Source organism: Eleginops maclovinus, chromosome 5 (assembly GCF_036324505.1).
Source record: "Eleginops maclovinus isolate JMC-PN-2008 ecotype Puerto Natales chromosome 5, JC_Emac_rtc_rv5, whole genome shotgun sequence".
Taxonomy (NCBI): Eukaryota; Metazoa; Chordata; class Actinopteri; order Perciformes; family Eleginopidae; genus Eleginops; species Eleginops maclovinus.
Window position 1 is genome coordinate 10,005,111 of NC_086353.1, and position 15,728 is coordinate 10,020,838.

Consider the following 15,728-nt stretch of genomic DNA (forward strand, 5'->3'; position numbering starts at 1 on the left):
CCTGTCTGCGCCTGTCTGCGCATGCGTTGTGGGAATAAGAGGCCGTGTGCGGAGGACCAGTCAGGTTGTTGAGGTTGCAGGAGGCTCTACAACACAGCTATCATAACAGGTTTTTCAGTATAAATATTGTTTTTACTTGCATACCGAACCATGAATCCTGATATTACGAGAGAGCGTCAAAATGCAACTTTTGATGTCGAGAAACTGACGTACATTTTGGACGGGGGGCTTGAAAAGACCAAAAGACGACGTGAAATTGGTGAGTTTGAAGTGTCAACCTTGCCCGACATATCAGGAGTTATTACCTCGACACCGTCACCTTTATGTGATGATTAGGTAATGATGTTTCCTGAGAAAGTTGTATTGAGGAGAAACAGGAGCTAATTATATCATTGGCTGTTTACGAATAGCTTTCCTGTCTACAACCACTAGGTAACGTTGTAGTTGTCCAGACTGAACTCAACTTTTTCATTATATAAACTGAAATATATGAGTTAAGAGTCCAGTTATGTAACCTACACCCACGTTTGAACAAGTGACCTTTACCGTACTTTATTCATATTATTTTCAGTCAAAACATACTAGCGTTGTAGGTAGCAAAGAAAAACATATATATTTAATATGATTATTAATAATAATAATACATTTGATTTCAAGGCACCTTTCAAGGCACCCAAGGTAGTCTTTGGAATAAAAGAAGTACTCTAACAGTGAAAACAGCAAGACATAAAATACAAACAAAACAACACTGACACAGTCCAAAATGACTTCTTTAAAAGTCTATTTTTACCGACATTGTATTCATTATTATTCATTGATTTGCTATTCAGAGTCAAGGTGATTAAATCTTGTACAGTAGAAAAACTGTTATCATCGTGAGCCTGGAAATGTTGTTACACATGAGGAAGCCATGGTTCTTGAACTATAAGGCACTTAGAAGGAATATAAATGTATGTTGTTGTTGTTTTTTTAACAACTTACATACATTACTTATTTTCTTATCTTATGTTTTTCAAATCTTGATGCATACTCACAATGTTAATGCAAAGTGTCACACGAGGGGACACATTCACAAATTCTTAATATACTTTTGATAATATCCACTAAATGTGTGTATGTAATATGTATTATACACACTACAGCAACTGTGTAGACCTAAATAAACCTTTTTGATTTCATTTCCACCATGTAGAGTCACTGGTTTTCAGCGACCCGGACTTTAAGGAGGAGGACCCTAACTTCCTGTCTCGAAGTGAGCGCTATGACCAGGCTGTTAGAAAAAGCGCCCAGATGATCCTGAAGCTGAGAGAGTATGGCATTGCAGACCCAGAGGAGATCTACTGCTACAAAAAGTATGTGGTAAACATGAGTTTATGTGAGGGCTGGCTAACATACTCTAGACCCAGATAGGCTGGCGGACAAAAACCTGAACACAGAAGAAATTCTTATTGTTATTCATTTACAATACAAATGTATTGAAAGGATGTGATGAACAAGGCAATCCTGTTTTCCACACACTAGATTTTTTTTTGTAGCAAACTTTAATGACCTTATTTGGATACTGTCAGTATCATGGCTTTGCAATTTTATAAATAACACATTATTTCAGTGGCTGTCATATTACATGCTGTACAATCATAGGCAGCGGGTGAGGCACAGGTTAGGGAAGGCTTATCTTTGACAAACTATCATACTGGTTTCAAACACATAAGAGGTAATTATGTTTATTACAGGAATTCTATACAGCTACTGACCCACAATAATGACAGCACACGAGGTACAGGGGAATTATACATTCCTCTGTGGCTAATGCATTTTGATGCAACAAACCACAACAATAATAATATATAATAGCTAACTAAGCTCCAGAAAGATGCGATTCAGCCATGCTGGGCTAATAAACCACATTTAAAATGCAGGTTACTGATTGTTGAGTTTCTTGTTTGTCAAAAATGTCAAAACTAAAAATCACATCTAAATCCTAGTCACCACAAAAAGAATTTGTGGATTTATTCACAATAGAAAACAGAACAATAATTTAGGGAAGGCGTTGCCTTCATAACCTGCTGCCCCAGTATACAATACAGCTTATGCTACCACACCCAATAACTGAATTTTATGCTAGTGGTCAAATAATAAACCAGAATTATTTGTTAACTTGCGTGCAATATACAAAATAACATAACCAACGTTTCCTATTAGGAAGGATTGTCATGCGGAAACCAATACCAGGGCTCTATAGGTTATGTAAATATCAGCTTGACCAACATTCTGGGTAGTGTGGCCTAGAGGGAAATAAATGTAGGCTGATCAAAGTTCGATGTAAGATTAAAACTTTGTCAAAGGTCAACTGTGTACAACCTAACGCAATGTCAAAGATTATCAGTTGTTATTTTGCTATTTGACAGATTTTGGTTAAATGTTCATTGTGCTGTGTTCTTAAACTACCAAGCTTTCTGTCAACATATTTAATAATTATGTTGTGTCATGTAAAAAATTGATAGATGTGAATTACAAAAGAACTTCACGCACTTTGCTAGTAAATGATTGTAGAACTGGACTTCACTGGTAAACCTTTAAGTAAGAATTGGATTATTTGACAGTTAAAGTGGGACTTCGAAGGAACTATTCCTTAGAAAAACTAAACAACAGTAACAGGATGAACTTGGACATAGAATTCAAACAAAGTGACTCAGCAGATCCATTAGTTATACAACGTTTAGATGACATTTAGTCTGAACCTAAGTTGTGTTTCCTGCACCTTCCATTCACCCAGTATGGTTAAAGGCAACCTCCATGAGGCCTTGGGGCTCCACTTTGTCATGTTCCTACCCACACTGTACAGCCAGTGTGACGCTGAGCAGGCCAGGAAGTGGTTACCTCTGGCAGAGTCCTTCCAGGCCCTGGGCACATATGCCCAAACTGAGATGGGTCACGGTCAGTCTTGAATTCAGCCTTTTAACTTATTGAATGTGTGTAGTTTAAGGCCCTCCTTTTCCATGCTGTTATTAAATAGCACTAATACGATTTTTAAGGAATTATATTCGGGGTGGGAAAACAGACCCATTACAGTAGGTTTGGAAAAGTAGCAGGAGCATTAAGGTGATTCCTTGTATGTGTTTGACAGATCGAAATTATATCAAAAGTAGTCTCATGCGCGTTCTGACCACATTGTCCTGTTCTCTAAACTCTCAATCTTCCTGTCAGCCTGTTTCACGATTATGCTGTTGTTTTTGTGGCTGCTTGTCAAAAAAGATAGATGTGGTACTTTGCTTTAATTTTCAATGGGTAAACGATTGTAGGATTCTATTTAAAAGGAAATCCTGTTCCATGTTAGTCCCAGTTATTATTTGATTATTTCCAAGAAAGAACCCCTTCAAGGCAATGTAAATAATGGGCCGGCTTTATCCAGGCTTAATGGTGAAGTATCTCCATCTGAGACGTTTCAATTGATCTATCAGTCTTTGTTAGTTGATGTTTGTCCTTAATATCATTGAGGTAAGGGCGGTGAAGCTACTTAGGCACACAAGGTAACATTGCAGAGTCAGAAATAGGAAGTGTGTACTGAAAATCATTTTCAAACTCAAATTTAAGAATGATGTGAAATGAACTATAGCAACTAAACAATGGGACGGTTTACATAATTCAAACACTGAATAACTTTTATTACCAAGTTCAAAAAAGTAACAGAGTGAGTTAAACTTAAACCTAATATTCAATGTCCGCCAGTGCTTCAACAACATGGTGAGTCAGCATATCCATTGTTTACACAACGTTTGAGTGACAGCCAGTCTGAGCATCATTTGTGTGTCTTCTACCTCCCCTTCACCCAGTATGGTTCAAGGACACCAACAATGGGCCTTTGGGCTCCACTATGTCATGTTCCTTCCCACGCTGTACAGCCAGTGTGACGCTGAGCAGTCCAGGAAGTGGTTACCTCTGGCAGAGTCCTTGCAGGCCCTGGGCACATATGCCCAAACTGAGATGGGTCACGGTCAGTCCTTTCTCAGAATTAGCCTTTAGGTTATTGACTTTATGTAGTTTAAGTCCCTCATAACTTTGTCGGGCTGTTATAAAAAAGCTCTAATTGGAATTTAAAGGAATTATGTTGGGGATGGGAAAACGGGCCCATTACAGCAGGCCTGAAAAAGCACCAGGAGCATTAAGGTGATTCCTTGAATGTGTTTGACATTTCAAAATCGTGTAGGAAATTCAGAAGTAGTCGCATGTGTGTACTGACAACTGTGTTCGTATACTTCATTTTGTTCTAACCAACAGGTCATTTGTGGCTAGTGATGTATATGTAGCTGTTTTACTAATATCACTCTATTAGTGTCAGTCCCTTACACCTTTAGCATCTTAAAAGCAAAATAACGTAGCTTTGTCCGGTCCTTTCCAACTAATATTCCCATCTACATTAGCTAGTGCCACTGATTTCCTACCCACACCTCCTGTATTCCATCTAATAATAATAATACTCTAATGATAAATATTTGTATGAATTTTGATTGCTGTGTCTTAATTACTTTCCACCACTTGGCAAATGAAATGCGTTTCCAATGAAGATACGGTTCTGTTTATTTGAGCTATATCTTGAGTGGCGAAAAAAGGCGAAGTGCTTTTTTTCTGGTTCTGTTTGACTAATAAGTAAGTACTGCAGATTGGAAACTGGTCATTTTCTCCTGCTTTTCAAGTCTCTCACATCAAAAGCAGGAGAAGCTACGTCACGTGCTGCACAATATGCGGTGTTGGATCCTTTAACGAGACTGAGTTCTAGATGAATGTGTCTTTGTAATCTGAGAGAATCTAGGCCACCACAGCTATTGTCTGTTGCCTTGCGATAACCAAGTCAAGCTGTTGTGTTTCCAAATTAGTATTTCAGTCATGCAGACCGACACTGAAAGTTTAAAATGGATCTCTCCGTCTTTAATGAACATTTGGATCAAGTGTTGTGTCGGTTTGGGCCAAGTCCTTATAGTATAATTTGAGTATCATTCATGTTGTGAACCGATGTTCCCTCGGTAAGGCCACAGCTTAAAGACTGATTTCATTATCAATGAATCTGCTAATTTCTTTGTTAATTGTTTGGTCTATAAAATATCCAAAAGTAAATGTCCTGGAGCAGAAGGTTCGCATCAGTAAATGTCCCCAAAGTCATTTCAGTAAACCTCTTTTCAAGGGTTTATTTGGTTTTAGCAGCTTATGGTCAGACACTGTGAGCTTATAACTGGCTGGGACTGATGTGGCCTGCATAGCAGAGACATTTAAATTCACATCTGACAGGGGAACTTTATTGATGCAGCTTCTAAAGACAAATGTAAATGAGTCGAGTTTTTAGACAAATGAACATATGATCAAATCAATATGCATGATATTATCACAAGCTGTTTTAATTTGTCAAATCTGCCTTTTCGCTGCTTGTTATCACAAACTCTCTTTTTCTTTTCCCTTGCTGCTTCTTCATTTGGGTCATATCAATTCCCTTCCGTGGGTTTTTCAAAATACTTGCTCCAATATTCTCTCATTCATACATGCACTTTACATTGTTCAAAACTTTCACATTGCTCAAACCTTCCCTATACATTTCCTTCTTTGCCCCTTTCCGCATCACCACCTGCTTTTCTCTTCCATTTGCCCCTCTGCTGCGTGGCCTAGATGTGTACACCCAGGCAGGGCCGAGCCCTTGGATCTCCATCTGGGGATGTTCCTGCCCACACTGCTCAACCAGGCTACCCCAGAGCAAATGGACCGTTTCTTCATGCCTGCCTGGAACCTAGAGATCATCGGCACCTACGCACAGACAGAGATGGGCCACGGTAAAAGACCAGAGCAGTCCAAAATATCGGAACTGTTTAGTCCCGTACTTTAGAGGGGCAATGGGCTCTGATCCTGGAAAAACAAATTGGGGTTTCATTTCATCTTCTTCTGGACTTCTGGGTCCACATATCCTAAAATGACAAGCATCAGCTATTACTACTACTTTAATTTAACTACTTACAGCATGGCAAGAATACTACACATTTGTATATTAAACTCTGAATAAGCAATGCTACTGCCTCCAGTCGGAGCGCCAACACTGTAACCTCTTTCATTTCTATTGATAATGCTGGATCACTTTTTAAATGCTTTAAAACAAACCCAGCCATTTCACACTTTTGCCCTTTAATCCACAACAGACTTGTGCTACAGTTCAAAGACTGATTATTTCATAACAAAATAATGTTAACCTAATTGGCACCAATATTAGTACAAAAATGTCTATTCATCTATTTTTGCCGTATTTTCCCCATCTTTTCTGTAAAATGCATCTTAATTTCCTCGAGTCGGGAAGTTAGAAGAAACCTAAATAAAGCTTCGTATGTAAAATAAATGACATTAAGTAAAGCCCTGGCTTAAAGGTAACCCCCAAGTTATCTAATGTTTGTTCTGCATGCCTGAAACTCTGCGATAGCCTTAATATGCACTCCCTGCCCTTTTAGACAAACCACCTCTGTTGGTCTTCAACCCTAACCCTTCCCGTGTGTTTTAGACAGAACTGTCCTGAACTCATAATATTAGATTGTTTGTAAATGTTTGTTTTTAACATGGCTATACTGTAGCAGCACATGTTCCAGTGTAGCTCATACTGACGTAGTATCTTTCTGTTAGCAAACTCTAAGGTAATCAAGCAAATTGCATGAGATATGTGTTAGTATATTTAAATCATGAAATACACATTTAGATCTGTCAAACACCTACAAAGTGCACTGCTATGCTCCTTTTATGTTTTATTTTCATCCATTTTTCATGGAAAGTTTATTATTTTTCAAATTTGTCGAGGGCTTAACATGTTTTCTATCCATTTATTTTATGTTTATTCTCTTTGTCTTTTTTTATTAATCTTTGTTTTTCAACTGTGTACTCTGTGTGTTTGTGTTCTGGGGGGGGGGGGTGGGGTTTGATATTTTGTCTATCTAGGCACACACCTCCGCGGGCTAGAGACCACAGCCACGTACGACCCAGCTACGCAGGAGTTTGTGTTGAACAGTCCCACAGTCAGCTCCATCAAATGGTGGCCTGGAGGACGTAAGTACTTAGACACCTGCATGTCTCTGCAGGATCTGACCAATAGTCATTTTTCAGCCTGTAATTGGCATATTATCATAAGGAAGGAATATGTCTTTCCCTTTCCCTCAAGGTGTCACAATGCTTAAATCGTTTTTTCCTTCCAGGGTAGGAAAACCATGTGACATTCAGAACATTGAAGTTTTAACCCTTCAACTCTCTGTCTTTTTCCAGTTGGTAAGACTTCAAACCATGCTATAGTTCTAGCCCAGCTTTATACTCTGGGAAACTGCCACGGTCTTCATGCTTTCATCGTACCCATCCGTGACATGAACACACACGTACCACTGCCAGGTAACCACAGTCTCTCTGGATGTGGTGTATGTGGTGAAGTCAGTCCTCACTTTACTCCCTGTCTCTTGACTTTCTTTGTTTTGCTCTTTTTTCTTTTTCTCTCTCTCTCTGTTTAAGGTATTGTGGTTGGAGATATCGGTCCCAAGTTTGGCTTCAGTGAAGTTGACAACGGATTCCTGAAACTGGAGAACGTGCGACTCCCACGAGAGAACATGCTGATGAAATACGCAAAGGTGATTAGACATGCACATTTTTTTTCTAATGAATGAAGGAATAAGGGACATAAAATTACATAAACAGTGTATTGCACTCTCCCTTTCCCTTTGCTAAACAAAACCATCAGTCCTAAATGTCATAATTGCATTGTGTCAGTATAGAGTAATACTGTATATTTAATCTAGTAATGATATAGATACATACAGTTGCCAAATTACAAGGTACGCCTAGCTAAAGAAATGCAGCCCTGCTCTAAATCCGATCTTAATGAAGGTTAAACTCAGCTGTTTAAGCTAAAAGAGGTCTGGATTTAACTTTGTGGTCATTTTAGATGAAGTATTTTGAGTTCATTTTTGGTTGAGTTGTTCTGTTGATTTGAAGATTTAGCCTAACTAATTAATGTGAATGGAGTGGCCAAAACACCAGTCAGTACATTAATCCCGATCTGTTGTATTAGACTGCATTACTATTATCGAAGAGTGTAAAAATAAACTTGTGTATCTACTGAATACTGTATTTAAAGTGGGACTGAAGTAAGAGTGACTCTGTCTCACCACTAGGTGGAGCCAGATGGGACCTATGTGAAGCCCCCCAGTGCCAAGCTGACCTACGGCACCATGGTGTTCATCCGCTCCTTAATCGTAGGCGAGTCCGCTCGGTCCCTCTCCAAAGCCTCCACCATCGCCATCCGCTACAGCTCTGTCCGACACCAGTCTGAGATCCGGGCCGGGTCAGTCAACACAATGAATGCATGAAGGCACACACTACTTGCATCACTCATAGAAACGACAAGAAAAAACTAATTTCTGCTTTAGGTCAAATTTGGTTTTCCCTTAAAGACACGGGAAATTCACATTAGTCATGCGGTTTGTGTCACAGGTTCAGATTTGCGACGTTTTTTCTAAAAGGAAATGGAAATAGCACTTGTTTTTTATCAGGATTTTAACCACATCCTTGTGTATAAAAGGGAAGCAAAATCTTTATTTGAGATACTGAGAGGTCAAACGGGTGTTTTGTGTCCCACAGAGAGCCAGAGCCTCAGATCCTGGATTACCAGACGCAGCAGTACAAGCTGTTTCCTCTGCTGGCCACGGCCTATGCCTTCACTTTTGTCGGACAGTACATGAGAGAGACCTACCATCGCATCAGTGGAGACATCAGCGATGGGGACTTCAGTGAACTGCCTGAGGTACTGATTGCACATTTAAATGTAGGGTGTAACCTAGGTTCACTGTGGAGGATGCATATTGACTGAGGTCGGTGTTAGTCCTTCCAGCTGTATGTGTTGTGAGTCTATGCTAAAGCAAAAACCAGTTTCAACTTTGTTTACTGACATCTATGCAAGCTTAGTGATTTAGCGTAAAAGCAGACGCAACACGTTATTTTTCTGATTACACAGGCTTCAATCCCTCTGGCTGTGTGGCTGACAAGCTACACACTGTTTGTTTGTTTGTTTGTTTGTTTACATTTTATAAGCTTAAGTTGAGCGTATCTTCACAATGTTACCAAAACCTCACAAAAGGAAATAGGCATATGAAATGACCATGAGAACAGAAAAGAACAGAGCACAGAGGAAGTACAGACAATAACATTAATAAGAATAAAAGATTTACAAATAAATAAACAACTACAACGTCTTATTGTTTTTAATTGTGCAGTAATAATTCATAAAAACTACTATTTTATATTTAGGCATATGCATCTTTACCAGATAGCCCTCACTGGCTGACTGTGTCTAGTATTCTAGTCAGGGCCATTCATAGCTAATTATTTTACATACATTAACATACTGTAATAGTACAACATTTTCAAAGCACTTTGTTGTTTGATTTAAAAATATAATTGCACCAAGGTTTACATGAAGCTCTTCTCACCCTCTTTGCTCTCATATCTACAGCTCCATGCCCTGTGTGCCGGGCTGAAGGCCTTCACTACGTGGACCGCCAACGCTGGCATCGAGGTTTGCCGCATGTCATGTGGCGGCCACGGCTACTCCCGCAGCAGCGCCTTGCCGGACATTTACGTGGAGTTCACTCCTGCCTGCACCTACGAGGGAGAGAACACAGTCATGATGCTGCAGACGGCAAGGTAACCTCGGCAGACAGGAATACAAATGTGACATCTCACAAGGACTGAGTTAAAATACTGCGACACAAATACCTTTGTAGAGTCGTACTATGTTTTTGTTTTGAGCTGCTTATTTCCTAAATTGCACAGTTGTCACTACAGATACTCGCACAAGAGTTCACACGGTTAGGCTTTTTAACCATTTTTCGGAATCACACGCTAATAGAATGGCAGCGAGACAGATACAGACACAACCAGACATAAACATGCGCCCACTCATCATACCACATCATACCAAATCCAGGAGACACACCCACACAGCCAAAGCAAACATGGGTCACATTTTATGTCCTTAAATGTTAACTGTTTTGCTTTTCTTTTCTTTTTTTTAAATCACCAGCACTATAAAGGTCAGCTGTGCAGTTTCAAAAAGCTGCTTTGTGATATTTTTTGCTTTGAAGGGATAATGTTTCACTGGCAAGGATGAGCTCATAATTGAACACAAAGTTCCAACAAAGAGTGTTGTGAATGGAAACAAAGCAAGAGGTCGAGGAATTCAAGAAGTACTGCATATGGGTACATGGGAGGTCCTTTTCTGGACTGTGTACACAAATTGGTCAGAAGCCAACCTGTGCACCATGTCCCATTAATGCCCTAAGACTATATTTAGTAAGATGTGAAAAAAATCCTAAAGTCTTGAAATCTGCTTTTGTATTATTGGATGTATGATTTTTTAATTTAAACTCTGCATATATAACCTCATCTTTGTTATTTAACTTGTTATTAGATACCAACTTCTTGATGCAATTTTCATACCATATCATATACAAATGTGTTGTTGTTTACGTCACCTGTGTGTCTCCTCAACACTTGTCTACAGATACCTGGTGAAGAGCTACCGACATGCTAAGGAAGGACAGCAGCTGAGCGGCACCGTGTCATACCTGAATGACGCAAACCTTCAGAGGGTGCAGCCTCAGCCTGTCGCTGCCAGACCAACCGTAGTGGACATAAACGACCTGGCCAGCCTGGTGGAGGTCTACAAACAGAGAGCTGCCATGTAAGAGACAGCTTTGCCTTTACCTTTATCTGTTTTGAAGTAGTAATATTTATCCTGCTTTGACCCCTCCACCCTGGCTCATGGTTGCATGTAATATGTATGAAGTAATGATAATAAAGCATGCCTTTCAGTGTTTGAATATTGCATGAGCATGTGCTAAATGGAAATGTAAGTGATTTACACGAGTACTAGATGTTGACTTACAGTAAAGGCTGCCGTTACAGTTCCAATTTCATCTGAGGTGTGGGTTTTGGACAAAGCTTCATCTATCAACAATATTCACCGTGATTGTTTAATCAGAATATCTGCCCAAATATGCTGCTCTCTCCTTTGAACTATATTTCTGTCTTTTTCCTTTTCACTGTCACTGACATAATATGCTGTCCTGATCCCATCCCTGCATACTGCCAGCCTTGGTCACAACTATATCCATTTGGCAGTCAGGGTGAGCTGTGTGGTGAGCACAAACAGCGGCTAAGTTTGTCTGGTGTAGGGCGACAAAATGTGGCCTGCCTGTTCACACGTTAGCAGGACAGGGGTCAGATGATTGGCGTGCTGGGAAGAGTTCCTTCTATGTTTGCCATGAGATTTAAGATAATCTTACTCCACAAAAGCAGTTACGATTGTGGTTTTGTAGAGAGTAAATGTTTTTAATGCATTTTTATGGATGACATCTTTGGTTAATACCGATTGTGTGTGTGTTTGTAGTCTAGTTGAGCTGGCAGCTAAGAGCATCCAGCAGGAGTTGCAGCGCAGGAAGTGCCAGGAGGACGCCTGGAACAACAGTTCCATTGACCTGGTCAGAGCTTCAGATGTAAGTTCCCTTGTGTGTATGCGTGAGTGAGAGTGAGAGTGTAAGTGATCATTTCATGGTTTCAAGTGTTTGCAGAGATCCCAAACCCAATATGTGCAGCTTGCAAGCAAACTCAAATCCTGCCCATGTTCATTTTATTTCTACAATGATTTGTTATTTGTTGCAATGAGTATCTTTTCCCATCCATCTGTTTTTTTGTTCTTCTCCAGGCCCACTGTCACTATGTCGTAGTGAAGCTCTTTACTGACAAGCTGGGGGAGATTGGTGACACAGCGATACACTCAGTGCTGTCCACCCTGGCTCTGCTGTACGCCCTGCATGGCATCAAAAACAACTCTGGAGACTTCCTACAGGTCAGAAAAATCATTACGTGGAGAAACCATATGGACCACAGTCAGTGTGATATGGGTTGTTAACTGTTGTTTCTCCTATAATCAATTATTAGCGCAGCTGCTATTTTAACTGATAATTAGTATCCTCTGTTCTAGTCTTACACAGAATGCAGGGCACACACACACACATACGCACAGAAAAGAGACTGCTGAAGTGAAAAGAAATTCCATTGTTGCCCAGGTTTTTTTGTGGAGGAACATTTGGTTATAAAGAAGTCCCCTGATGTTCACCACTGTTTTGGAACGAGCAATGACAAAGCTTTAAAAGCGACACCGTTTTTGGCATGTGGCAGATCTTATTTATAAGGATGTTGACAGTGACTCATTTGTTTTGGAAAAGTAACCAAAAAATATTGAAAGAAATCGGCTGCCCTATAGCAGTCATTCAGGTCATACCGGCCTCAATTCCCTCTCTGTCTCTGAGCAAAGAAAATGGGTTCTTTGTTTGTAAGATTTGTATGCCTGCATGGCTGGTAGCCTTGTTTTGGATTAAGTAAGGACAATTGAGTTTGTTCAGTCAATCAGTTTAGCCTTATATCTTTTGTAAAATATAAAATGTCATGCTTTGTTTAACAATCCGCTGTCTCTCCTGTCCGTTTCCTCTCTGTTAGGGTAGACATCCTGCAAAACGTTTTCATCCTCGTCTCCATCTGTTTTGTTTCAGGCTGGACTGCTGAGTGTACCCCAGGTTCTGCAAATTTCTGTTCGTGTCAAGGAGCTGCTGTCTCAGCTGAGGCCCAACGCTGTGGCACTGGTGGACTCCTTTGACATCAACGACAAGATTCTGAATTCAGTCCTGGGAAGATATGATGGGAACGTCTATGAGCACTTGTTCGACTGGGCTCGTCGCTCGCCACTGAACGCCACTGAGGTCAGTCAGGCTCACTGGGGTTAAATGAGAGTAATGGCACTGCACTGATGGTACTCATAACCTGTTTTGTTGTTAGATCTGATGCATGGAATTACCACTAATCGTAAGGCTAAATGATAGCTACAAGAAAAGAATGCAGGACCTAGCAAAACTGTTGGTTTCAGTTCATTTTGGTTAGCAGATTGACAGTGAACTTTTGTACTTCAGGGATGATGTTTATACGTTTATTTTTAATCATCCTTAATAAAATGTTATTCTTCCCATTCATCCTTAACTACTTCCTTCTTCCTTCCCCAGGTCCATGAGTCGTTCCACAAATACCTGAAACCCCTGCGTTCCCAATTGTGAGCAATGTGGTTCCTGGCTGCGGCCCTTCAACTCCACGGATAGAGGCCCAACCTTAACCACAAAAAAGCCCATCATATCAACCCTGTGATGGCCATAATTTTCCATTTGCCGGTAATTACCAATCTGAAGGAATTTAGCATTCCCTTCTCCAATCTATCGGTCTCTTTGATAATGGGGGAAATTAAAAACGTTTTTAGTTACAATGGAGAATGGAAGGAAAACAGGTCATCTCTAATAAAGATCCAAAACAATAGCTTTAATAATACTGAATACAATCACGTTTTTGTAGTTTTAGAAGTTTTCTGCAGAGACATTCCAATATGAAGTTTCTTTCTTTTTAATTCATTTTGTTTCATCTTTTCTTCGCTTTCTGCCATGTGCCTGATGGCTCCTCTGTGAGAGCCTGCCAAGATGGAAATGCCACCGCTCACTTTCTCTCTTAACAAGAACAGAATGTTATGAATGTTACGTAATGTTAGAGCGTTTTAGGATGGGAAGAGACCAACTGCAAAATCAGTTTTTGTTGTTTCCCCTGACAACGAGGACCGTATTTGCAATGACATGTTATTTATTCATTCATTGTTATAACGAGACATTCGTATATCCATCACATTTATCCTTTGCTTTAAACTTCTCTTCTTCACAAATCTGTGGCGACAAAACACGATGGAGTAATATGACTGACCTAAACGACAGCCATAATTTAGTCTGCACTTTATAAAAACCCCAGCAAATTACAGCAGAGGTGCCAGTAAAGATATACAAATAGTCCGGTGTAAAATACTGTTACAAAACCATTTCTATCAAGCTTCTGCATATACATAAAGTTCAACTGTGCTTAAGAGGAGCAGAAATTTGAATTACTATGCCTTTTTAAAAGTCACTGTTTTACACAATTAAATGGAACCTCAGAGCCTTAATCGGATGCTTTACCCAATTTTCATGCATTTCATGTCAAGTAGCCTTTAATTCCTTTTGTAGAAATAATTCACTGTGATCAGATAAAATTCACGTCTGTCATAATTGTCTTCATTGCCTTTACCCCAACACTTGTCACATCTCTTTATGCTGTTATGTACCTTTACTCCTGAGCTGAGCTCAATAGCGTGCTGCAGGAATGAGTTAGCATTGTTCCGCTTCTGGTTCCCTTTTTATGGAACTCAATGGGTTTTGAATGTCTGAAAAGAAAAGTCTGTGGTTCACATAAGCTTTAGAGTCTTTAACCGCTTGCCTTATGACATTAAAAAAAAAAACATTTGTGTGGGAAACCAGGGCGATACTGTCTTCCGTGGTTGGCCTTCAAACATATGTCATCCCTGCAGCACTTTATAGAGCGAAGAGAAACCCATTGAAGAGTCAGTGTATGTGAGACAGGGTTGGGATTTACTCAGACTTTCTGGAAATAAACCACTTAGGGGTGATTTGTTCGAAATTCCTCTATTTCTGAGCATTGGCGGTGCTCTCTGTGATGGCCATGTGTTTGATCATTAGAATGAATGAATCTATGGTACATGCTTCTGGATGTGTTAGGGGGACGGAAGGCATTCTGCAGATAATGGTCAGGTAATGCATGGTGTAAAAGCACCTTTGAGGGCAGGTACTTTAATTGTATTGAATGTTTGATGAAGCATCGTGTGCACTGTATATGTGAATAAAAAGGGTCCCGCCCTGCTGTGTGGGGTTAATCACACTATAAAGAAAGCAAAAACTACAACATTTAGAGTAACAGCCTATTATTATTTGACTTGACCAGAATAAATGTATACTATTTCTTAGAATTGGTGAATTTATCTCAACCTGCAGTAGATTATTTTTGTGATGGAGGAATCAAATACAGCAGTATAAATTGTGGATACTAAGGCTGTGGAATAACTTATAGGGACTGTATTGAGGCGATGAGGAAAAGGATAGTTGTAATCAAAAGCCTGACTGAAGTGTAAAGATGATTTGTGAGTTAATTATGTGCCTGAGGAAGTTATATTTTCCTAATGTTGTAAATTGAGCGTGTTCTCACAAGAGTCATAGTATTTCCATTCTGTATCGGTAAGTCTTTTAATCCGTTAACTATTGCTGTAAGGAAAAGATTATCAATTTGTAACGACTTAGCTCTTAAGCATTTTTTTGTGATGATTTATTGCCTAACAATGATATTAAACCATATGATTTTAATGGTTGGTACATCATTTTACTTGTAAGTTGTATTAATAAAACACTAAGTAATCAATGTGTTTTGTGTCACATGTCACTCATTAAAACAAATAAATGCTAGTATATGCTTTTAACATTTTAAACCACTAATGTGTCTACTCATGTAGAGTAATTTGTATGTCTTTGCTGAAGTTAATCACTAACTATGACGACCGTTGGCAGGCTCTTGTAGTTTCCACACGTGGCCCACTGCTGATGGGTTTGTCCTTCATTCAGAAAGGTTACTCAATCATTGGCATCAAAATGTATCAAAAGTAAAATGATTTATTATGCAAATTGGCCCATTTCTGAATAATATATAATCTGTTTTTATAGAAATTATTGATGCATTCATGTGTTTATCAAAGTGGTAAA

The 15,728-nt window shown here is 39.5% G+C and overlaps 1 protein-coding gene across 4 annotated transcripts; it reads left to right on the top strand.

The window, feature by feature from the left end:
* Positions 1–37: 37 nt before the first annotated feature.
* On the top strand, positions 38–15,394 carry acox1 (acyl-CoA oxidase 1, palmitoyl). 4 transcript variants are annotated; one of them, XM_063883315.1, is made up of 14 exons: positions 38–259; positions 1,193–1,352; positions 2,777–2,937; positions 6,958–7,065; positions 7,279–7,398; positions 7,516–7,631; positions 8,175–8,344; positions 8,641–8,803; positions 9,512–9,702; positions 10,562–10,741; positions 11,450–11,555; positions 11,765–11,908; positions 12,612–12,818; positions 13,116–15,394. In XM_063883315.1, exons 1-14 carry the CDS (start codon positions 151–153, stop codon positions 13,164–13,166), a joined length of 1,986 nt encoding a protein of 661 aa, XP_063739385.1. In that variant the 5' UTR covers positions 38–150; the 3' UTR covers positions 13,167–15,394. The 4 variants fall into 4 exon arrangements, with proteins under 4 accessions (XP_063739385.1, XP_063739386.1, XP_063739384.1 ...); XM_063883316.1 differs by lacking the exon at positions 2,777–2,937 and adding an exon at positions 3,834–3,994; XM_063883314.1 differs by lacking the exon at positions 2,777–2,937 and adding an exon at positions 5,656–5,816.
* Positions 15,395–15,728: the final 334 nt, after the last annotated feature.

What these genes read in the sequence shown, in the direction of transcription:
- acox1 (XM_063883313.1), top strand. Translation starts at nt 5,351, where the DNA reads ATGATCAAATCAATATGCATGATATTATCACAAGCTGTTTTAATTTGT. An exon ending in ATGATGCTGCAGACGGCAAG is followed by an intron (nt 9,703 to 10,561) that starts GTAACCTCGGCA and finishes ACTTGTCTACAG; the next exon opens with ATACCTGGTGAAGAGCTACC. An exon ending in ACTCTGGAGACTTCCTACAG is followed by an intron (nt 11,909 to 12,611) that starts GTCAGAAAAATC and finishes GTTTTGTTTCAG; the next exon opens with GCTGGACTGCTGAGTGTACC.